Source organism: Venustampulla echinocandica (assembly GCF_003357145.1).
Source record: "Venustampulla echinocandica strain BP 5553 chromosome Unknown scaffold_2, whole genome shotgun sequence".
NCBI lineage: Eukaryota > Fungi > Ascomycota > Leotiomycetes > Helotiales > Pleuroascaceae > Venustampulla > Venustampulla echinocandica.
In genome coordinates, this window is record NW_022474207.1 from 1,092,533 (window position 1) to 1,115,961 (window position 23,429).

General features: G+C 49.1%; 9 protein-coding genes across 9 annotated transcripts; 4 read left to right on the forward strand and 5 right to left on the reverse strand.

Moving 5' to 3' along the window:
* Window positions 1–1,267: 1,267 nt before the first annotated feature.
* On the reverse strand, window positions 1,268–3,117 carry BP5553_04715 (Isocitrate lyase; the record flags this gene model as incomplete). The annotated part of the gene is made up of 2 exons (XM_032013338.1): window positions 1,268–2,658; window positions 2,706–3,117. The coding sequence occupies 2 exons, from the start codon at window positions 3,115–3,117 to the stop codon at window positions 1,268–1,270; spliced, it is 1,803 nt and encodes a 600-aa protein (XP_031869938.1).
* A 512-nt stretch (window positions 3,118–3,629) lies between these two features.
* On the forward strand, window positions 3,630–5,229 carry BP5553_04716 (Citrate synthase; the record flags this gene model as incomplete). The annotated part of the gene is made up of 4 exons (XM_032013339.1): window positions 3,630–3,677; window positions 3,740–3,924; window positions 3,982–4,680; window positions 4,734–5,229. The coding sequence occupies 4 exons, from the start codon at window positions 3,630–3,632 to the stop codon at window positions 5,227–5,229; spliced, it is 1,428 nt and encodes a 475-aa protein (XP_031869939.1).
* Window positions 5,230–5,629: 400 nt separating this feature from the next.
* On the reverse strand, window positions 5,630–6,823 carry BP5553_04717 (uncharacterized protein; the record flags this gene model as incomplete). The annotated part of the gene is made up of 1 exon (XM_032013340.1): window positions 5,630–6,823. The coding sequence occupies one exon, from the start codon at window positions 6,821–6,823 to the stop codon at window positions 5,630–5,632; it is 1,194 nt and encodes a 397-aa protein (XP_031869940.1).
* Window positions 6,824–9,689: 2,866 nt separating this feature from the next.
* On the forward strand, window positions 9,690–10,883 carry BP5553_04718 (Uncharacterized protein; the record flags this gene model as incomplete). The annotated part of the gene is made up of 1 exon (XM_032013341.1): window positions 9,690–10,883. One exon carries the CDS (start codon window positions 9,690–9,692, stop codon window positions 10,881–10,883), a length of 1,194 nt encoding a protein of 397 aa, XP_031869941.1.
* A 434-nt stretch (window positions 10,884–11,317) lies between these two features.
* Window positions 11,318–12,169, forward strand: BP5553_04719 (uncharacterized protein; the record flags this gene model as incomplete). The annotated part of the gene is made up of 1 exon (XM_032013342.1): window positions 11,318–12,169. The coding sequence occupies one exon, from the start codon at window positions 11,318–11,320 to the stop codon at window positions 12,167–12,169; it is 852 nt and encodes a 283-aa protein (XP_031869942.1).
* A 566-nt stretch (window positions 12,170–12,735) lies between these two features.
* BP5553_04720 (Fumarate hydratase) lies at window positions 12,736–14,549 on the reverse strand (the record flags this gene model as incomplete). Its single annotated transcript, XM_032013343.1, has 3 exons — window positions 12,736–12,928; window positions 12,989–14,012; window positions 14,069–14,549. 3 exons carry the CDS (start codon window positions 14,547–14,549, stop codon window positions 12,736–12,738), a joined length of 1,698 nt encoding a protein of 565 aa, XP_031869943.1.
* A 2,796-nt stretch (window positions 14,550–17,345) lies between these two features.
* Window positions 17,346–19,104, forward strand: BP5553_04721 (Malate synthase; the record flags this gene model as incomplete). The annotated part of the gene is made up of 3 exons (XM_032013344.1): window positions 17,346–17,706; window positions 17,762–18,971; window positions 19,047–19,104. The coding sequence occupies 3 exons, from the start codon at window positions 17,346–17,348 to the stop codon at window positions 19,102–19,104; spliced, it is 1,629 nt and encodes a 542-aa protein (XP_031869944.1).
* Window positions 19,105–19,486: 382 nt separating this feature from the next.
* Window positions 19,487–20,251, reverse strand: BP5553_04722 (uncharacterized protein; the record flags this gene model as incomplete). Its single annotated transcript, XM_032013345.1, has 2 exons — window positions 19,487–19,970; window positions 20,061–20,251. The coding sequence occupies 2 exons, from the start codon at window positions 20,249–20,251 to the stop codon at window positions 19,487–19,489; spliced, it is 675 nt and encodes a 224-aa protein (XP_031869945.1).
* Window positions 20,252–22,132: 1,881 nt separating this feature from the next.
* Window positions 22,133–22,775, reverse strand: BP5553_04723 (Uncharacterized protein; the record flags this gene model as incomplete). The annotated part of the gene is made up of 2 exons (XM_032013346.1): window positions 22,133–22,241; window positions 22,315–22,775. The coding sequence occupies 2 exons, from the start codon at window positions 22,773–22,775 to the stop codon at window positions 22,133–22,135; spliced, it is 570 nt and encodes a 189-aa protein (XP_031869946.1).
* Window positions 22,776–23,429: the final 654 nt, after the last annotated feature.

Consider the following 23,429-nt stretch of genomic DNA (forward strand, 5'->3'; position numbering starts at 1 on the left):
ATATTGGCCCCACCAACAGTGATGGAATTCACTAGGGAGGTTCATCAGATCCATGGGATGATGTGGGAGCTGGGGCCGTGATTGCCTCAAACCCACCCACCACACAGCCGTTTATGGCAACCGGAGGATGCTAATGCTAGCTAGTGGCCTAGTAGAGTATAGCTACAGCATAGCGCGTACATTGTTGGTTACAGCACAGTTACAGCACGAAGTCCTTCGTACGAAGGAGGCACCTCGCACAGAAGTTCGCAGCACAGAGCACAGTTGTGGCGCGAGAAAGGCTGCTGCAGGGGCCTCGGCACCAAACCCCCCCTTGGGTCCAGCGGGCAACTATTAATAATCCTGCGGGGTCGCAATCCGGGGTCAGCAATGACAGTCGCCGCAAGTGCCACAATCGCGATGACAGAGAGATCACAAAGCATCGCGCTGGCCGCCGCCGCCAATGGGCTTCGCGAAGATCGCATTGGCATTTCGAATGCGGGGAGGGAGAACCGCCGGCATATATATTACTGGAGCAGTAGACTGAAAAATGGCATCCGAGCGTGGCAACAGAGGGAGTTGGAGCTGGTGGGGGCCATTTGAGCTTACGGCGGTACTTGATACCTGCGATTCGGTGAAGTACGGTGTACGATGTACGATGTACGATGTACGATGGAGGTATGTGTATGTGTTGCTGACGAAACGATTACCTGTTTCAGCTCATCGAGCAGTATGGAGTACAAGTACAGCCTTCATAATGCCTCCCACTACCCCTCCTACGTAGCCTCGCCTAATCAACCCCACCAAAAGAGACAAGAATCCCAAAATAACCTCAATTTAATGCTACGTCACGTACTACATTTTTCAAAAAAAAGAAAAAGAGATTAATTAATTAATTTCAACACTCAAAATAGCAAAAGAGTTCGGCCCGGTGTCGAATTGCCTACATCTCTTGTCGCTTTTGTTGTTGTTTCCCTTTTTTCCCCCTGTCGTCCTTGGCGATAACGAAAGTACAATTTGACCCGAGCCACTTGACCAAGTGTCACGCCCCTTGTACTTCGTTAGGAGATATTTGCTTATTTGGCATTATATTGTATTAGGGGGGGTTTGGTCACTAAACAACCTTTTTTGGTTTTTGGATACAACACACGGCCAGTAGGTAAGTAGGTAAGACATATATATCTGGACATCAAGACATTAGTGGGGTTCAGTATGTTCCCGGTAGAAGCTATTATGGTAGTGTTGTAATGTTTTACATTGTTCCTGATATTCTATCGAGATCTACACCCTAAAACTGGCCCTCGGTACTGCCTTCTCCCATACTCTTACTGCTACTGCTTCCGCTCTGGATAGCTCCAAGGATCCCATCAATATACGCCGCTCCGCTCCATTTTTGATGTGTCAAAACATCGACACCCAACTCCTTCTCCCTCCTCTGGACCAAATTAACATAAGCCAACATGCCCTCCTCCTTGAATGCCTTGCTCAATTCGTTCGAGATCGTTGCTGTGCTGTGCAATCCAGCAAGAGAAATCAGTTGCAGGACAAATCCATGTTTAGCTATATCCCAGATGAAGGACTTCAGCGTCTCATTGTTGAATCCATGGCTCATCCAGTTGAACGAGGGAGAGAGGTTATACACCAGTCCCTTCCCGGGATACTTCGCTCGGATCTCGCCAGAGAACTGAGCCGCATTTTGGACATTCGGGTCTCCAGTCTCGACCCAGAGCAGGTCGGCAAACGGTGCATATTCAATAGCTCGCTTTGTCGCGGCTTTCATTCCAGCGCGGTAATGATAAAATCCTTCTCTTGTTCGTGGAATATCGATATTGAACTGGATCGGCTTATCGGTGAATTGCGATCCGAGCTGCTTCCTCTTGTTTATCGACATGTCTCTGTTTTCTGTTGTAGCCTTGATGTATTTATCAATGTCTGATTGTGGAACCCCGTTTTCTGTTAATTGTTTGATGATAGCCTCGTCGCAAGTCATTAGTTTGGTGTTCTTTACCCAATCCGCTTCGAATATGTCGATCTCGGCACCAGTAGCACCAGACAGCTCCATTGCTTGGATGGTCTCGGCCAGAGGTTCAATGCCTTCCTGCGTTACTCCGAGGATGAACTCATGATCTCGGACATCGATGGCACTGCTAAGAAGCTTGCCGCTTTCAGAGTCCGTCCTCGCAATAACGAGGTTCTCCGAGCCCATCACATCCCATTGGAATCTCGCAGCCACGAGGCGGTTGATGTGCTCTCCAACGGGCACCAATACCTTGCCAGCAAGGTGTCCGCACTTCTTTCCCCCGTGCATCTGATCCTCAAAGTGAACAGCAGCAGCACCGTTCTCGGCGAAAAGCTTCGCAAGCTTCAGGACTGCTGAAAGTCCACCATGTCCAGTATCACCATCCGCGATAATCGGCCGCAGATAATCGATGTATGGTGTCTTCGTTCGCTCTGCCGAGCTTAACTTCCTCCGGGCATCCCATTGTTTTCTGTCATGCATCGATTGCGCTTTCGCAAGTCTCTGGACTTGGTTCGGAACGGTATTGTAGGGGTAGTCGCCAAAGTCTGGGGACACTTCGTTTGTGGATGTAAGCACCGACGAGCACGCCCAGCCAGAGATATACAAGACTTCTTGATTTTGGGCCTGTTGTGTCATTTGTACAGGATCAATTGCTCCCACTAAGAGGATATTAGAACTGCCAGACGTAGCGGGGAAAGCATCATACTTGTGTGTATTGGCTCTCCCTTGGCTTCCCTCTCCTTGATCAGATTGAACAGTTTTCTTGCCATCACCGAACTTGGATATGATTGCATCTGACTCCCCCGCTTCGACGCCACATCCGCCGCTGAATAGGGCCTCTTGATTCCCTCATACCTCGGGCTCGCCCACCAACGTTCAACATCTTTCACCTGCTGCTCGTAAAGCGCATCTTCGGCCTCGCCTGCTTTTTGTGATTCGGGGAGTAGCTGGAAGGAGTCGGAGGGCAGAGCAGTCGATATCGGATGCTCAAGTAGCTTCATAGGAGTCTGCCTTCTAGTTGACAGTGTGAAATTGGAATGTTGGATCTTGGGGAGCTGTTGATAGTGTGGCGCTCTAGCCAATCGCTGCGGGGTTGTCACCGCGACTCTGCGCAACATTATGAATTCGACACAACGTTGGATGATAGATGAGGAGGATGGGAGCAACCTGTAGTATATTACCTACAGCCCTCTCGGCTTTGAAATTTCATTGAACTCGGACCGCGATCGCAGTCGCCGTTCTGGCAATCGTCATCATCCGTTATCGGAAATCGAGTCCATCAGGTGTTTACGGTTAGGCTCGGCATAAAAGTGGCGCACAGCACCTCCAGCGATGCGGAGAGTGGTCAATTCGCTCCCCAGATCGTCACTGGTTGCTACCTCGGCTGAACATTCCATAAAGACATATTGTCTAAGGGCTTAATTCTATCTCCGGCTGCCCGCTCTAAAAACCAGCGGTCTGTCTTGAGCGAAGTCTTAAAATATCATAACTTACCATCTATCCTCCTTTTCCATTGCAACAAACAGAATTCTCCCTCACCCTTCATCTTCGAGCCGGCATACTTGGCTGCTGCCCCACCTGTTCCCCACGGTACCCCGCGTTAAAAATAAAGGCAGGGTTAGCTTCCAATATGGCTATGAACGCTAGGTCGACCTCTCGGGCGCTGAGAGCATTGCGCGTACGTGGATGTTTATTTTGAAATAAAATATTGACATTTCAATTCTAATCGAACTATCATAGCCCATTGCTGCTCGCCCAGCTGTCATTCCGGCCTGCCGAAACTATGCTACATCCTCCGAACCAGACCTCAAGACCACCTTTAGGGAGTCAATTCCCGCAAAGCGTGAACTCTTGAAGAAGGTCAAGGCTTTGGGCGATAAAGTTATTGGAGAAGTCAAGGTTGAGAACACAATTGGTGGCATGAGGTGCGGATTGGGTACCTGTCCGTTGCCATAAAGAATTGAGGGGCTAACAAGTAACAGAGGATTGAAGGCTATGGTATGGGAAGGTTCAGTTCTTGATGCCAATGAGGGAATTCGCTTCCATGGGCGCACCATCAAGGACTGCCAAAAGGAGCTTCCCAAGGGCACAACTGGCACAGAAATGCTCCCAGAAGCTATGTTCTGGCTTCTCCTGACAGGCCAAGTCCCTTCTACAAACCAAGTCAGGAAGTTCTCTCGTGAACTTGCAGAGCAATCAGCGCTGCCAGATTATGTGAACAGCATGCTTGATAACTTCCCCAAAGATCTTCACCCAATGACACAGTTCGCAATTGCAGTTTCTGCTCTGTCACACACCTCGAAATTTGCCAAGGCATACGAGAAGGGTATCAACAAGGCGGATTACTGGGAGCCAACCTTCGATGATAGCATTTCTCTCCTTGCTAAGCTTCCAACAATTGCTGCCAAAATCTACCAAAACTCATATCGAGGCGGTGGAGCTCTACCCGCAAAGGTGGACTTAGACCAGGATTGGTCGTACAACTTTGCTGCCATGCTTGGCAAGGGCGGAAAGGCCAACGAGAACTTCCAGGATCTGTTGAGACTATACTTAGCTCTTCACGGTGACCATGAAGGTGGCAATGTTTCAGCACATGCAACCCATTTAGTTGGTAGTGCATTGAGCGATCCGTTCCTGAGTTACAGTGCCGGTCTTCAAGGACTTGCCGGGCCACTTCATGGGTAAGATTGGCCATTAGTTTAACTTCAAATAGACCATGCTAACGTCTCGACAGTCTTGCTGCCCAAGAAGTTCTCCGATGGATCCTACAAATGCAAGAGCATGTTGGAACCAAGTTTACCGACAAGGACGTCTCTGATTATCTCTGGGCAACCCTCAAGTCCGGACGAGTGGTTCCCGGATATGGCCACGCAGTCCTCCGCAAGCCCGATCCTCGCTTCGAAGCGCTGATGGATTACGCCTCCTCCCGCCCTGAGATAGCCAATGATCCAGTCTTCCAGCTTGTCAAGAAGAACTCTGAGGTCGCTCCAGATGTGCTCAAGGAGCATGGCAAGACCAAGAACCCATATCCAAACGTCGATTCAAGCTCTGGCGTTCTCTTCCATCATTATGGATTCCACGAGACCCTGTACTACACCGCGACTTTCGGTGTCAGCAGAGGTTTGGGGCCGTTGGCTCAGTTGATCTGGGATCGCGCATTGGGTCTCCCAATTGAGCGACCGAAGAGCATCAATTTACAGGGATTGCTTGAGCTTGCTGGAAGCTCGTAGAGGACTGTAGAGTCTGGTATTAGTATCAGGAGCATTAGAGGTCTAGTCCTGTACAATTATTATCTACCAAAAGCATACTTTCCTCCTCATTAGGCCTAAAAGCCCAATCAATATACTTTAGATAGGTAAGTTGTGAATCTTTTCACGTCCTCAATGGTGTTCCAGCTTTTGTTAGCCGATATCACCCATTGATCTCCACTGTCCAAGTCTAACTCAACGGCCTTCCATGGAAAAGCTTGCAAAGCTTGCAAAATAGTAGCAATAGGGGATAACAGATATCCCACGCGACTTCTTTGAGCTAAAGAGTTCGTTGATATTTATATACATGTCACACCTTACACTTCCCTAGTCCACTGGGCGCTCCGGCGTACTATAGGCAAGTTATTGATTCCATCTAATACTACGGGCTAAATCGTGCCATCTCAGTACACTCCTCTAGCGGTTCATCATTCTCAACATGGTCCCAAAACTCCTTGCTTTTAGGTTGACTCATCGCATTGCCCCTATGCATTTTCTCCTCATATTCCTCCTTGCTTTTAACAACATAGTGATGCAAAGCAATCCGATCCCTAGTAATGGGGTTCCTGAATGCATCTGTATTAATCACATCCCCATGCTCGCCGACCGTCATAGTACCCTCTATCAAAGTAAACTTATGAGGGTTGTAACTGGCTGCAAAGGATGATGTCCTCACGATTGATTTTATGTGTGTGTTGTCGCCGTGTACTTCGCCGACGGGGTCGGACATGCAGGTTGTGAAGCTCTTGCGGGCAGATTCAGGGCGCGTGAGTATTCCAGCAGAGGTATGAGTCTTCCAGTTAACTCCCAATGCCCCGACCGTCTTATCTGGATCAAAACCCTTCAGAATGCTCACCAACGTCTCATTAGGTGCTGTTATCTCGAGAAATTCGTCGGTGTCGATATACGCAATCCAGGTGTGGTTACTGCCATACCATGAATTGCATTCAGAATAAAATGCAAGTTGCTGCCACGCGGTGCGAGTAGCGGGATCCTGGTAGTGAAATGTGAGGGCCGATTTTGGGATTCCATATTCAAAGCTGGATAGGGCAGGGTTGGAGCCATCATCCATGATATAGAAGCGCCTGATGCCGATATGATGATAATGATGTGTTAACCATTCTGGTAGATCGTGAGATTGGTCCTTCGCCGCGAGGCAGATGGCCACGTACTCTTCGTCGTCGGCGGGGTCATTTGTATCTGGTATCTCATCCTCTGGCCATTCGTTTGCATTCGCCGCGTCATCTATCACACTCGTTGTGGGATATACGGATGGTGGTTTCTTCCTATTCGGGATAGCATCCAACGGAGAATCATACTGATCTCCTAGAACCGGACTTGGTTCCACATACGCATCAGCAGCGATAATATCGTTTTGGGGGTCAAAGAGTTTAGGACTCTCTGGGACGGGTCCACCTGTGGTTGGTGTGGTATGGACGCCTGGGAAGTTTCCGTCCTCCTTTGGCTGTGTATTGATATCGAAGCTGAGAAGAAAGTGTACGACCAACAAGCAAGTACTCCAGATCAGAACGGTGCGCCAGTTAACGCATTTAAAGATAGTAACAGCCGACTGCATCGTACTGGGTGGCTATTTGCGACTCTGCAAAGCCACTGCTAACGAAAGAAAAACATCTCTGCTTCAAATATTCTGAGCCTAGCAATGACACTTGACTTGCGTTATAGAGGGCACAGGTGGGCAGAAGTTTACTGCCCTGTGGCCATGCCTGAGACATGTTTGATTCCCTTGTCTATTTTTACGTGCTGAAATGGTCCTGGTATTTACTTCGCTGGATAAGCCACTCAGGCAAGGGGTCGGAAACACCATAGCTGCGCATTCAAATTTAAATACTGTGTTGCAAAACGATAGTTGATAGGCCATCCCTGGCTGGCTACCGATCTGAGGCTAGACTCCGAGATTGCACATATCTGGCGCCTCTTCCCATCTCGATTCTCGTGGGTGAGATATCGCTCCCTTCTGATTGGGGCACAGCGACGCCCCTCGAAATCCTTCGGATATGGGATTCTAGCCCTTGATGTATTGCTATTTTGGGTTTTGACCATGTCCAACCAAAATGCTCATACCGGGTCCTCCTGCTACTTACAACGGCAATTGTTATTTAAATTCTTGTTTTCACGAGCTTCATTCCACGGTCAATCGATCATCTGACGGACAGCCACTTCCGAGACATTTTATCATCCCTAGGCTACGCAGCTCATGACAAATTGTGACTCTTATCTTATCAGTCAGCTTCAGATTTGGTACCCGATTAGAAGGCAAGTGTGGAATACCGGGTTTTGGTGGAAGCAATGTTCTCGATGGCAATTACCACATCATCCATGCCTTCGCGGACAGCTAAATGGGGTTATATTACGTATGTTTCCCGAGGAGTTCAGGAATGGGTTGAATAGTGCGTATCTGGAGAATCTTCCAATGGGAGGGAATCAACATACCAAATTTGATGGCGGTCAACGGAGCCGATATTAAGGACTCTTTCCCTTGACGGAGGCTCATAGACTCTCAATTTATTCTTCAAAACCTAGCTGCTGCTGCATGGCCTAGCGTGATCCTAACTTATATATATATCCTGGAAAGAGCTCCGTAGCCGCTCTGGAGGGTTGTAAGCCTAAGAGGCCGGGCTGCCACACCGCGCTGTTCACCTTCGGGAGACACCTTTCCTAACCTCCGCGCGTAGAAAAGAAAACCAAATGATCCTTAACAATGTAAAACGGATACGGAGTATGCTCTAGATAAGATCGATAAAAATTTAATCACTCTGGGGTTTAATAACAATTATCTACGGAGCAAAACGCAAAGGAGTTCAGGCCGGTCGATTGCCTACATCTCTTGTCGTTATATCGTTGTTGTTGTTTTCCACTTTTCTTCTCCTTCTCGGCCCAACACAATTTGTCCAGAGCCACCAAGCCTAGTGGCCGCCTTTTATGTTGTAATTGCAAAAAGGCTTATTGGGCTATATAAGGTTCAAAACGGCAAGTTGCTCTACACTTGTTTTGCCCCTTATTCCCCTGGGTTGTGCGATTCCGCGAAATGGTCCTCCCCCTCCTGGATTTCGTAGTTTTGTATCGGGACGGGAGTAGTGAGTAGCGGCTCCTGAGGGCCGCACTCGAGGTCTTCATCCTTCTCCAACAATTCCAGGGCATACGCGTTTCCCTTCTGCGCCATTCTCAACCGCGAGAGATACGTGGCAGACAGGAGAGCGGTATCTCGGCCATATGCGTGGCATGAACTCCTATTCGTGAAAGGATATTCCGTTGGTTGAGCCGCAGTGATTTGAGAATGGTTGCATAGCCATAGAGAGCTTGAACTCTCAAGATGTACGGAGTAGGGTGTCGTATGTTCGGGCAAAACATCTTGCCCCTTTTCCCCTGAGTGCCCTGGCACACTTCCGTAGCATACTGCGTAGCATATAAAGATCCAGTAAATGCAAGCTATAACTAACCCGGGTTTGGCCTCCTACCTTTGTGTGTACAGCACTGTGCCTCTTATAGCGTGGGACGTAATCCTAGTGCCGGGCGCGCTGTAACCCGGTTCTGCTCAGATTATTCCAAAGCCTGAAATTTGAAAGTTCCAATGCTTTCGAAGCCTGCAGCCGGTCGGAGCTGGGAAGCTGGAAATGCGCGAATACGCAACGGGGCCGTATGAAGCCAATATTACTTCTTTTGGCTGGTTGGTGGGAGTTGTGGCTTGATGTCGTGGATGTGTTTTTGTTGTCTCATTCGACAGTTGGGTCACGTGAGGGGCTTTTTGCTCCCACTTTTTCGACCCTTTGTAGTCAAATTAGCGAGCTGACTGGTGTCTACCTATCTAGACCATGACGCCCAGTTCTTAAAATATTTTGCGACCGTACTCATAGAATCTTCACACAGAGACCCAGATAGAAATTCCCAGTGTGTACATCCCTAGGCCCCCCCGTAAGCTGCCTGGTATTATGTACGAGTACTGTAGCAGAACCCTGCATTTTAAATTAGAAAAAATTAATTCTAGACAGCTACTGTATGGCTGCGCCGCCCATTTCCTGGAGGGATGAGCCTCGCCGTACTCTATCGCGTCATCATACCAGGTCCGACCGGTCTCGGGCGGAACATTGGTGGGCAATGGGCATCTAAATAAATTGCTGACTTGAGAGATGTATTGTTTTCCACTAACGCAAACTCCATATTCATCGAATATTATTACTTACCTGCCGCTTGGGAATGGGCCTATTATTGCATTACCAAATCGGGTTAATGCAATACGATATCACTTCGATGAACGTAGTACTGTACGTACTGTCTCAATCCCAAGACGCCACAGACTGCGCGATGCAGCCACCCAACGCGTCTCCCTCTGAAACGAGGGATTCCATTCAAGTATTTCGTGTATCTGTAAGAACCCACTCTCCAAGTTTCCTTTCCGCTATGTCACCGCAGGCAAGCAACATAACATGTATATCTCACTCTCGTCATCTCTTCTCCTTCTATATGTGGCCTGCGAGACGGTGCGAGCAAACTACGCGTACTATGCATTCCACAACTTCCCTCAGATATCAGCGTCGCTTATTGCGCTTCTCTCCGAGTGCCTCAAGCTTTTCATCGCCATCTTTTTCCTCCTCCGGTTGCATGACGGGTTCTCAGCCTCTGGCCTAAAGAAGTGTATACGATCGATCTGGCAAGGAGAAGGTGATTTCAACAGGATACTAAAATATGCGTTGCCCGCGGCGCTATATCTTACCAACAACCTCATATATTATACCGTGTTGCCCAAGACCTCGCCGAGTTTGCTGCAAGTCTGCGTCTTAGCAAAACTGCCCACTACGGGAATTCTCCATCATTATATGATCAAACCTCAGCGCAACGTTTACGCATGGTTCTCGCTGCTTTTTCTTTGCGTTGGTCTGGTGGTCTTCAACATCCCGTCAAGACCGCAAAATGATGCATCAACGGACGCTGGCACAGCTTGGTATCTAGCCCCTGTTGCCGGCTTCGTGATAGCATGTTTATCAGGGCTTGCTAGTATATCAACTGAGACGTCGACAAAAGTTGGAAAATTCTGGGAATCACAAGCATACCTTTATATCTGGGGTATGGTTTTCGCCATCATTGCGTATCCATTGGCACCTTCCGGCGGGAACATGCAAATCAACACAGAAGCGCCAAAGCCGTTCTTGGTTGGAAGTGCTGTGCTTGGACTGGTGGTGATGACCTCTGGGACAGGTCTAGTTGTCGCGGTTGTTCTGCGAGCCCGGGATAATATCCTGAAGTTGGTTGGAACGGCGGCCTCGCTCATCACCATCGCGGCAAGTCAATATGTTTTGCTGCCGGATCTACGTGCTTCGACTTTCACGTCGTGGAAGGTGTGTGGAGGAGGAATTGTGACGATCAGTACGTGGTGCTATAATTATTACAGCCAGCAAGAGTGGCCACAGTCCACAGCGACCCAAGAGCGCGATCTAGAGAGCGAAACATTACTGGCTGAGGGCGAAGAGGAACCAGTAGAGAAAAGCTCTTCGGTGGAGAAATTTGAGGCGGTTGAGGGGTCGACCGAGGTCGCCTTACTCCAGCCTACTGCACAGAAAATTATTTGTTCTTTGATCTCTGTTGCTTATGTGACATATGAAGTGGCATTGAGGACGAACTAAGTAGGCGTTTGGTTTCCAAATCGGAGTTTACGTTTCAATAGAAAGCGAATATTGTTAATTTAACATAAATCCCAAGCTATATGCGATTCCCCACCTCCTACCACTACCAAAAAGGATGGAGATTACATTAAACATAATTTCCATCCGAGGTGATATTACTTGATAGTAGTGGATGGTGTTGACTCTTCTTGTTATAGTTAGGAAATCATTCACCAGTTTGGGGACTTGGAGTTTGGATCGAGGATTTGGGTACAGGTCTATACGAACTATTGGGTCGAGATTGATCCCCAGCTTCCTCTGGTTTTCATCGAGCTCGAAGTCCAACCTCCATCCTGCCCTGGTTCCCAAACCTCAGTTATGGATACGCCTGCGCTCCGGACCAGCATTATATCTTCCAACCACCGATAATAAGACTTATATACTCCGGTCGCGGAATGGTGACACTATTCTTCGTCATCTCAGGCTACGTGCTAAGCTATAGCGCTCTGAAAAAGATTCGAAGCAGACAAGCCGCGCAGCTCCTCGATTCGTTAGCCTCCTCAGTCTTCCGCCGCTGGCTCCGGCTCTTCCTCCCTTTAATCGTCTCTACATTCATTACGGTGATTTTTGTGAGAATGGGATGGGTGGATGATGCACTGGCAACACGTGTTACCCTCCTACCCGGGCCCTTACCCTCGCGCTGGGCACAAATAAAGGACTGGTGGACTAGTTTTATCCTCCTTAGCAACACATTCATGGGCATGGACGAAGAAAGCGTCTACGCCGACCAATATGGCAGCCAGCTTTGGACGATCCCGCGGGAGTTTCGGGGTTCCATCGTAGTATATGTCACTCTTCTCGGACTGGCAAAGACGAGGCAAACATTCCATGTGCTTTCCGTTATAGCGTTTTCTTTATATGCCCTGTACATCGCCCAATGGGACATATATCTTTTCCTTAGCGGCATGGCGCTCGCCGAGATCCAATTCATCTATAACGAGGCGCGCCAAAATAATGCCTCCTCACTCCAAAAATATATTCCTCGAGCCGTGAAACGCCATAGGAAGGGCATCCTCTACATTGTTACAACTTTAGCCACACTCCTCGCCATCCATTTCCTCACAATCCCTGACGAGGGCTTAGACTCGGCCCCAGGATACGGCTGGATGTTAGCCAACACACCTTTACAATACGGGAGCGTAAGCCTTCGGCAGAAATTCTGGCTCTGCTTAGGGGCTCCGCTCCTCTGCCTCGCGATGATATTCTCTCCCCCCACTTCCTCGAACCCCTCGCCCATCCCCCAATGACCATTCAACACCTCCTTCACTCAGTGTCTAGGGAATATCTCATACGCCCTGTATGTGATGCATCTACACATTGTGTGGTCCATTAGCTATAAGCTTCAGCGTTCCGCTGAAGGGAAAGGCCCTAGTGGGCTTTGGATTGCCTTTGCCGAAGCGGTGGTTGTGGATAATATTCTTCTATTTTGGACCGCGGATTTGTTTTGGACGGGTGTAGATATGAGGTCTGTGGCTTTGGCTAAATGGGTTGCTGGGAAGGTTTTTGTGAAATGGGAGCATTGAGTTTTGGATGTAATAGAACATAAAAACAACCAAATCAACTGTACATAATGCTAGATACCCCGAACGCCGACAAGAGGCAGAACACCTATATATGAGATAGCTTGGCGTCATTTATTTTAAAAGGCGGCTGCAAAACTCTTGCACTGCACTCACTAGTCCTCAACTATATATACGAAGTATGGATTGATGAATTTGTGCCTCTTTTAATATTTTATACATGGTGCATTCATTGCGCAGATGAGAAGTTTACTTCTTCATCTCCTCATCATAACTCTTTCCATTCCTTGGATTTATTTTCCTTGGTATTCCGCGGGGCCGACCATCAGTTCTGGTCTGACTAATCGATCAAAGTCCTCCTCGCTCAAAGCTTTCAGTTCCATAGCGGATTCCTTTAGTGTCAAGCCCTTCTTATGTGCGTTCTTGGCTACCTTGCTGGCCATATCATAGCCAATCTTTGGGTTAAGGCAAGTCACCAACATAAGTCTGTGGATTTTCAAGGTCAGTAAAGCAATCTGAGAGAGCTGTTGCAGAGATGAAGCTTACGATTCCTTCAGGATGCTCTTGATCTTTTCCTCATTTGCTTCGAGGCCAACCACTAAGTTCTTCTCAAAGCTCGCCATGCCGTCGGTAAGGATACGGGTGCTGTGTAGTAAATTTCGGATAACCAAGGGTTTGAAAACATTCAGTTCGAATTGTCCATTCATTCCCCCGATGGTGGTGGCAGTGTGGTTGCCAATGACTTGTGCGCAAACCATGGTCAGAGCCTCACATTGTGTTGGGTTGACTTTACCAGGCATAATACTGCTTCCTGGCTCATTTTCAGGCAGGGACAACTCCCCTAGACCGCAGCGTGGTCCAGAGCCGAGATATCTGATATCTTGGGCAATTTTGAAGAGAGATGATGCAAGGGTATTGAGGGAACCGGAAGCTTGGACAATGGCGTCGTGTGCGGCAAGGGCTTCGAACTTGTTTGGTGCGGTCTTGAATTCAGTGCCGGTCATCTTGCTGACTTCGGCGGCAATAGCCTCGGCGAAGCCCTTGTAGGTATTGATTCCAGTTCCAACAGCAGTACCTCCCTGTGCCAATAAACGGAGATCGGGGAGGGAAGATTCGACACGCTTGATGCCAAAGTCCAGCTGGGCAACATATCCAGAGAATTCTTGAGCGAGAGTCAGCGGGGTAGCATCTTGGAGATGTGTCCGTCCAATTTTGATAATATTCTTTGATTCGAAGTCGTCAACTTTAGCCTGGAGAGCGGATCGGAGGGACTTGATGGCGGGTATAAGTTCATTTTCGATTTCGAGGACTGCGGCAATGTGCATGACGGTAGGGAACGTATCGTTTGACGAAGCGCTCATATTGACATGGTCATTGGGGTGGACCGGCTTCTTGCTTCCCATCTTTCCTCCCAGGATTTCAATTGCACGATTCGAGATAACTTCGTTGGCGTTCATGTTCGATTGTGTGCCGGAGCCAGTCTGCCACACCACGAGGGGGAAGTGATCGACGAGCTTGAGGGAGGCAACTTCGGCAGCCGCTTCTTGAATGGCCTTGCCAACCGTAGGGTCTGTCGAAATCGTGAGCGTAAGCACAATTAATTTCACTTGTCTGGGTGAGGCGTACCAAGCCCGAACTGCATGTTGACTGTTGCTGCCGCTCCCTTGAGGATGCCAAATGCTCTCACAATGGGCGCGGGCATGCGATCCTGTGGTTGATTGATCTTGAAGTTCTCTAATGACCGTTCGGTCTGCGCTCCCCAGTACTTGTCTGCCGGCACCTGCACCTCCCCGAAGGCATCGGTTTCTGTCCTTGTCTCTGCCATTGCGTTTGAAGTGGCGTGAAAGCTTCTGCCAAAGCGGGGTAGTGATGTAGTTGTAGTTCTATATAGGGAGGTTGATGCGAATGAAGGAGTTGAGGATGATGTCGATAGCGGTGTTCGTGAATGTCTAGCCGTCAAGCAAATGCTGTAGTTGCGGGGTGTTGAACTAATAGGTCTTCGGGCCTTGAGGGAAACAGCTGATGTTGATGTCCTTGTATTCCCAGCTACCGCTTGTGACAGCGAGCTCCATGCGGAGCTCCCACTCCTTGGTGCCGGCCGGAGCATTGTTTGGATCGGGGAATCGGGATGTGACGGGGGTTGAGGGAGAGGATCTATAAAACACCAAAAGGGTCAATTGATATGGTGAGAAGGGGAGCTGGTACGAGAAGCAATGCGAAATGGCTAAGATGCAGATTTGAGTTCGAGCGATGCGGAAAAGGGGCAAGATGAATAAATAAGAATAGGACGCAAATATTCAAATTATTCGGGGTCAGAAAAAAAGATGGATGGTCGCTCCAGCCACAAGGCGGAAATACCCGGGCTTGCCGGGATATGTCCGGGATAATGGATAAGGCGGGTTCGATAGAGCATAGAGGGCATAGGAATTGGGCCACCGTGTTCCGTTAGCGTCACTACGATTATAAGAGGAAAGTACTTTATATGTATATGTTATTCTTACAATCCGTTTGTTTCTGTTCTTTCTCGTCTTTCGTTGCGATTCATTACCGTCTGCATCTGTGAGCCCCCTGTCCAGCGCTCTCAACAATTTTCCGTATACTATCGCTGTCTCAACAGCGTAGCATTCAACATAAACGTAGCATTGCATCTCATACGACAGGCATAGATAGATATATAACAGTAAGTAATATGGCAATTTAATCTTGGAGGAGTGAGCGGATATTTTATTATGAAGTTGTTGAAACTCAAATTGTCCGCCAAGTACACAACGCCACACGGCACAAACCCAAAAGTCAGTTCCATACAACGGTATCATGTTTAGCTAAAGGGCAGCGGGATGATAATTACAATCAAGAATAAAGTATATAGCATGTCGAGAAATGAACGAGTATGAAAGCAAGATTAGAAGTTAATCTTGGCTTAACTAAATTTATTATTCTGCAACAGCGTAGCGATACACCAAAGATTCCAAAGGTTAGACTCCAACATATTCCGGCACATAACAGGGACCAAAATTGAAGTCCCAGCTAGTTCATGATGGTAATGGGACAGCCAGCTGTGAGCTATGCCCGAAACGTAACTGCTTCGTTTCATGCTCCACCAGGCATCATCGACATCTCTATTTGCCGCAATCACGATGGCCTGATGCATTTCAATGCTTTAACCGGGTTGTGGCTCTTGGACCTTGATTAAAGCAGTGTTTTTCAAGCCCGAGTAGTAATATGCTGCAGAGTAATCAAATAGTACGCCGTGTGAAATTGAACAGAAAAGAAGTGTGATATAACGCTTACACATGAACTAATTATGCTACTGCATAGGCTAGACTAATACCCATAGAGTTAAAATATACATATATGCCTAGTTGGAAAGATTAAAGTATGCGAAACGCTGGTGTTCTACTGAGGATGTGTATCTCCATCCGCAGAGTATCCAGCCACCGCCCTCAAATCCACCATATAAGGCTGGCCACATGCCTGTCTCCATTCTGCCACTCTCGCTGCCACATATAAATCAAAATAAGCGATTTTTATTTCAAGGGAGACAACAGGCTGCCACTTGGCTAAGTGGTTCAGGTCAAATTGTCTTCTGGAGAGGATCGATCGGGACAAAAGCGACAAGACGACAAAAACAACACAACAACCAAAATCGACAAGAGATGTAGGCATTCGACACCGGGCTGAACTCTTTTGCTTCCGGGATGTAGAATAGGAATTTCTTTTTCGGCCTCAATATTTTTGCCTGCTTTTCTTATCTTTATAGGGGATTATATATATATATATTTTTTTTATTTCGCCTGTTGCGGGTGGGTTGTCGCGAGTTAGCGAGAGAGCTCGAGACGCCTACTTACATGTACCCAGGTAGGTACCTATATGCCTGACTCCCCTCTGCTACTGTATTCTGTAAGGGTGTAGTGTCCCTGGGCAGTACAGTACTCGAGACGGTTTAAGATGCGAACCTAATATGCTTTTGCCTATCGTGTCTTTATAGTACGAAGTACAAAGGCATCTTACCTACGGTAGGTACAGTAGGAGATACGCACGGGCGCATTCTCACCTGGCTATCATTTTCCTTGCCCACCAATGCTATGAGAATAGATCGAGCTAAGCCTATTATAGGTGGAGCTTAATCACGTGGCTACACTCCTCCCCACAACACGTGCGTGGTACTTGGTCCTTGTCGCTGTCCGAACCCGGAGAATCCCGGGTAGAACCGGCATCAGGCTGGGCGGCCGACGAACCGTGGCAGAAGTTCACCGCTGCTACGGCTGCCGAGGTCTCTCGTAGGAGAGAGGCGAGCCAGCGAACGTCATCGGAAAATGGGGGATTTTGCCCCAGAGCTCACATGCAAACGCTGATGCAGGATTCCTCACGCTTCCATGTGCTGAAGGGCAGATACGGGAATCCAAAAGTCGCAGAAGACAAGTCTGGGTTGAGATAGAGGTAACGAGCAAGTTGATATACAGAGTGTCTACTGTTTGCATTTCCCATTCCATGAAGTAGTGCTGATAAGAATGTCGTTCTCCTGCTCCAAGTAGTAGTGGCCAGCCACAAGCTGTCTGCTTTCGAACATTCTCCCCTCCACCCGAAACCCCCTACACCAACAATAAACAATGACTCGACCCATTGCCGAATAGCTCCCCGCTAATCGTCTCCCCCTACGTTCTCCTCTCCCCGTCGCCGTCTCCCAAGCCACAGGGTTGAGGTACTATACTACTGCTGCTTATGGGCCGAGACACATAAAACCACCTCGACTCCCTTGCCCCGCACGCTCTCAAGTTCACGTCCTACATACATACGCTTTTTGTATCTTCCCATCCGCTTATTGAGAATATTGACTCTGTACCTCCAGCATTGGACTTTAAATACATTCCAAGCCGAACTGCCAACCATAACAACACACAAGATGGCGACGACCGATTCCATCCTGCAGGGTGTGAGCGTGTCCGGTACAATCACCGAGGCTAACAGGAAGATCCTAACTAAGGATGCTCTTACTTTCCTCGCCCTCCTCCACCGTTCTTTCAATGGCAAGCGGAAGGAGCTTCTCCAACGCCGTGTCATCAGACAGGCCGAACTCGATAGAGGCGTCCTCCCCGATTTCCTCCCCGAGACCAAGAATATCAGAGAGGATGATACATGGAAGGGAGCCCGTCCGGCGCCAGGATTGATCGACCGACGGGTAGAGATCACCGGTCCAACGGACCGAAAGATGATAGTAAATGCCTTGAACTCAGATGTCTGGACATATATGGCCGATCTCGAAGGTAAACAAACGTATATAAGCCATCCTGCTAGCAATTTGCTAACAACTAGCTCCAGATTCAAGCGCCCCAACATGGGATAATATGATCAATGGCCAGGTCAATCTCTACGATGCCGTCCGTAGACAAGTTGATTTCAAGATTGGGCAAAAGGACTACAAGCTCCGGACAGACCGCCCTCTCCCAACCCTGATCGTTCGGCCTCGTGGCTGGCACTTGGATGAGAAGCACATGACAGTCGACGGGGAGCCAATCTCTGGCAGTCTGTTCGATTTCGGTCTCTACTTCTTCCATAACGCCAAGGAGCTCACAAAGCGCGGACATGGACCATACTTCTATCTCCCAAAGCTGGAGTCACATCTTGAGGCTCGTCTATGGAACGATGTATTCAACCTCGCCCAAGATTACCAAGGAATTCCCCGCGGAACCATCAGAGGGACGGTCTTGATCGAGACCATCCTCGCCGCCTTCGAGATGGATGAAATTATTTATGAGCTTCGCGACCACAGCTCCGGCCTGAATTGCGGACGTTGGGATTACATCTTCAGCGTGATCAAGAAGTTCCGCCAGAACTCCAACTTCGTTCTCCCTGACCGGTCTGCTGTCACCATGACCGTGCCGTTCATGGACGCCTATGTCAAGCTCCTGATCCAGACCTGCCACAAACGGCAAGTCCACGCCATGGGCGGCATGGCCGCTCAAATCCCGATCAAGGACGACAAGGCTGCCAACGACAAGGCCATGGAGGGCGTCTACGCCGACAAGCTCCGGGAAGTGAAGGCCGGCCATGACGGAACCTGGGTCGCTCACCCAGCCCTTGCCGCAATCGCCTCGGAAGTATTCAACAAGCACATGCCCACACCCAACCAGATGTTCGTGCGCCGGGAAGATGTCAAGATCGGCCAAAACGATCTCCTGAACATGAACGTCCCAGGGAAGGTCACCGAAGACGGCATCCGCAAGAACTTGAACATCGGTCTCGGATACATGGAGGGCTGGCTCCGCGGCATCGGCTGCGTCCCGATCAACTACCTCATGGAGGATGCCGCTACCGCTGAAGTTAGCCGAAGCCAGCTCTGGCAGTGGGTTAGACACGGTGTTTCCACCGCCGAGGGCAAGCGTGTCGACAAGGCCTACGCATTGAAATTGCTAAGAGAGCAAGCCGACGCCCTTGCCGCGAAGGGCCCCAAGGGAAATAAGTTCCATCAAGCTGCACAGTACTTCTCCAGCCAGGTCACCGGCGAGGATTACGCAGATTTCCTGACCTCGTAAGTCTCATCTACCTACCCCTACCATATCCTTCCCCCCAATAATTGCTACTCGGATACTAACACACCAACTAGCCTTTTATATAACGAGATCACAAGCGTTGGAAGCTCGTCGCCAGCGTCGAAACTATAAATTGGAAAAATCGGTTTTTTGCATGTGATATCCTAAACAAAAAGAAGAAATGAATAAGACTGGGTTTTTTTTGGGGGAGCCTGTATGAAATGGAAAGCATGTGAACATACCGTTTTTATCTACTAGTTTTTTTATCCCTAGCAAAGCGCCCTATAATGCAGCAACGTGAGAATTTCTATCTCTAAACCAATCCGCTGTTTATTATCTATCCACAACCTCGGAAATTGAAGTAGTTTAACACACGGGGCCCATTGACTCATGATATCTGGTGGGGGAGTCATAATTTCATTTAATTCTTTTTTTTAATTTAAGCGTTTTGTTTTCCTGCGGGGGTATTATTAAGCCATTTTCCGAGTTTCCCATCCAATCCATCCCACTATTATCACAAAGCAATAGCCATCACAACGGCACCAGCCACAACCAGACCTCCCAACCCAGCATTCAGCGCCTTAACAGCAGCACTCTTCTTATCTCCAGTTGGCGACGCAGATGGCTCCGTAGACGCGGTCGTGCTGGATCCAGAATCTGAGCCCGAACCAGACAAGGCTGTTCCATTGGCGTGTCCGGAAGTAGTGGCCGCGCCTGTGGTGATGCCGGTTCCGTTGGCGCAGGTTGGGGCCTTCACGGTGCTCGCGAAGGTGATGTCGGCGCAGTTGTAGAGGCCGCCTTTGGGGTCACCGTTCGTGATGACTTGGATGGTGGCGTTGGTGCCTTCGGTGATGTTTAATCCGGCGGGGAGGGAGACGCTCGTGATGCAGAAGTCTCCCAGGCCTGTCTGGCCGAAGGTGGGACGGAGGACGGTGTTGAAGGCTGAGCCGACGTCGTTGCCGAAGCCAATTAGGACTTCAACGTTGGTGGAAATATGGCTGTTAGGATTGGAATGTTAGTTTCTTGTTCTTCTTCTTCCGTTTGCTTGGGGGAAAGCGAGTTTTGCGGAGAATGAAAATGCGACTTACCCCATGTTGAGAGCAATTGATCCGTCTTTCAGTGGCCATTGTGTGCGGGTGGTGGACACTTTATCTTGTCCTCCGCAGGGGAAATTGGTGAGTGTGTCCTCGTTGAATCCTCGAGCTGCTGGGTACACGAGGGTGAAATGTGCAGAGGCGGCGGAGGCGAGTGCCGCCAGGGTGGCAAGTGAAGCCTTCATCTTGCTGAGGTAGATAATTTGTGGTGGGGTGAGGTTGAAGTGGTGGAGGATCAATTGGGTGGAAGATGGAGTCGAGGGATGTTTAAGGGAGCTGGCAATGAAGGTGGATGCGCAGCGATTAGTGGTGGCTTTCAAAAGTAAGGTGAAATGAGATTCAAGTCACGAAAAGGGCGGGTGAAGCTTTATAAAGGTCTTTGGAAGCTCATGGGGGTAGGGGAGCTAGCTGCAGGGGAGGGGAAGAGGGGCGGGTTGCTCAGGTACTGGGGATTATTATTGATTATATTTCTTGAGTTTGGACGCGCCGCAAACCAATCCTAGGTAGGTAGGCTTTTGGAGCTACTAGGCCATGGGTAGCCTAAGTTCAGCCAGCTTAGGAGAGAGACGTAGGAGGCTAGCTACACTAATACTTCGTAGGTACTGTTAGGCATTGTACGTAGGACGCTGTAAAGTCGAGTGTCCACTTTACACAATACGTCCGTACAGCCAGGAGCGCGGGGTCCGATCCCTGCAGGCTGGAAGCCAGGGGTTGGCGGTTGGTGATAGAGAGCACATTATGAGCAGAATATTAAATCGTAGTACGTAGGACGCGCTATGCGGTCATAGACTACCTAACAGTATGCAGAAAGAAAAGCCTCATGACTCTGCCAAGTACTTTGACGCACTCGCAGTCTCACGGTCTCAGAAACATAAGAAGAGGGACCATGCCCAGCTTGAGAGCGTAGTGCTGAGATACTACCTACGCTGCCAAAGTGTCTCCGACGGGCACTTTTGAGCAGGTTCGCTCTCGTTTCAAAGCTGCCTTTGGTCTGCGCCTTTAAAGTTCAGACTTTACTAGAGCAAAGCAGACAGAACCATGCCATATGCTACGCTATGCCACACGAGGGCTTCCAACTTCTAAGCGTCTTCTTTTTGTCCCAGCCTAGCTTCCCGAGATATCCGCCATAACTCGGCCGCCGCCCTTCCCGAGATGTCTTTGTCTGACAGATCTCTGGGAACCCAGAGTCGAGATATCTTTCGATAGCGGCGGGAGGGAGACCAGCTGCGCAAACCCGAGAGGAACCCGAGGAAACCCGCCTTGATGAACAAACAATATCTGCCAACGATTACCACTTTTAGGTATCATCTGAATACTGGATTATTGCCACATCCGCGATCCGGCATCTGGTGATCGTTCTGTCAATAGTGGCAATAGTGGTGAGTGAGTAGTGTTTGTCATGTTAGGGCAAAAAGTACCCAAGAGGTAAGTGAAGCTCGTCGTTGCAGCGGTGGCTGGTGGGGGAAGCTTAAGCGACGCCGCGGGAGAGCATTTGAGCACGTTTTTTTTGTTGCGCTTGTCTACTATAAGTTAGCTGAGGGGGACCCCTGGGCGATCACTTGATAAGAGCGGCCGACGAGGGCATTGTAGATTATCGCGAGAGATGCTTGAACCGTAGCATGCACGGCGTAGCACATGGGACATCTGATCCCATATGGTCCATATGACATGTACGGCTCACATTTCTCGGTACCAAATACGTCAGCTGCTGTTTGTTATGTGTAGAGGTCGTTGCATTGCTTTTGTACCTCGATTACACCATTACACGACACTACGATAACATCTCACATTGGATTCGCATTCGGGTGCTGACATCCCCGACTTGTAATTCGACAGTTCATTTCCATGCGTAACTTGACGTAACGTAAGACGGTGCTGACATGAAGAAATTGAAGCATGTCAAGTGTCTATATTTTGGGGTGGTTCAATCGCTCAATCGAATCTCTAAAGGGACAATCCCCTTATTACCATTCCCATTATGACGCCAATTCCTCCCGTCCAGCAAATGCCCCCCAATGTAGATTCCCTAAACGCCAGCCATCCATTACCCAACCCAAGTATGTGTTCTAATGCTCAGCCTGAACAGCATATCTCCCAATGGCGAGACTCCCAAGGAATGTCCCGCCCAGAATGGATAGGAAATACCCAACATTCATAGTCATAACTGCCAACATGCTACAAGGCAATAATATATTAGTAAAAGCGCAAAAACAACTGAGAGCGTAGAACGAATGAATGGGGGGCGTACAGAAGGTATCCGACACCAGCAATCACAGTGTCCATAACAGCGCGAACAGGATCGGTCGAGATCCTCCACGGACGGGTAACGGCGCCCTTCTTCTTCACCACCACCACATCCTCCTCGACTCCATTCTCCGTCAAAATCATGCGCTTGCTATCGGCATCCGACGATATGCTCTCGGATTTGGGCGCTCTTCCCGCGACGGCGACGTATCGGCGATTGAACTCGGCATCCAACCATGCTGTTTCCTTCCACGCTTTAACAGCCAGCAGGCCGCGGAAAACCACAGATAAGATGATGAGGAAAATGCAGGTTCCTGCGTATTGACCTATGGTTTTGGGAGCCCACGCCTCGGCGAAGAGGGGTGTCGAGGTGCTGGAGAAGAGAGTCATGGACATCTCTGATGCCGCCATGAGAGACGAGGAGCCCATATCGGCGGTTGTTGAGGTGCCGTGGTCGTGGGACATAGTATTATTGTAAGTAGGTAAGTAATCAAGAGCTCGGCTCTACTCTCTCAGATATGAACTGTGGTTTTTCTGAGACTAGTAACGCGAGTTGGAATGTATCTGAGATTGAGGTTGATCTGGGGTGGAATGGAATGCACGGTGTCGAGAATCTTTCACATTCATGAGCAGTGACTCCAGCTCAAGTAATAATAGCGCGCTTCGTCCGCAAAAATGAGGTTTGAGGTTGAGAGAGTATGAGCGAGAAAGAAGACCAAACCACCAGGACCCGCAACAACCGACGTCGAGAAGGCATGGATTCACTTGATTGAGACCCTCCCTCGTAGGCAAATAATAATAAAACCCCGCCGAACAAGGGCCGTAGGGCGCAGGGCGGGTGCTGAGGTGAGGCAAGGGGGCAGCCAAGATCATGGTGGGGGTCTGGCTACCCTTACCTTACTACCTTAGCACGTATTGCCATAATAATGCTAAAGTTTGGCGTCAACGATGCGGCGGAAACCTTCTCAAATCCGCTCAGACCCTTTGCCCGCTTGTAAAGATAAAGGACGAAGCGGCCGCTGCCTTTGCCTTTGCCGAGGTAGAAGTCACGTGTTGGGACCTTGATCCTATCTGATAATAAATACAGTAGCGAGACGAAATTCAAGATAAGAGTACTGG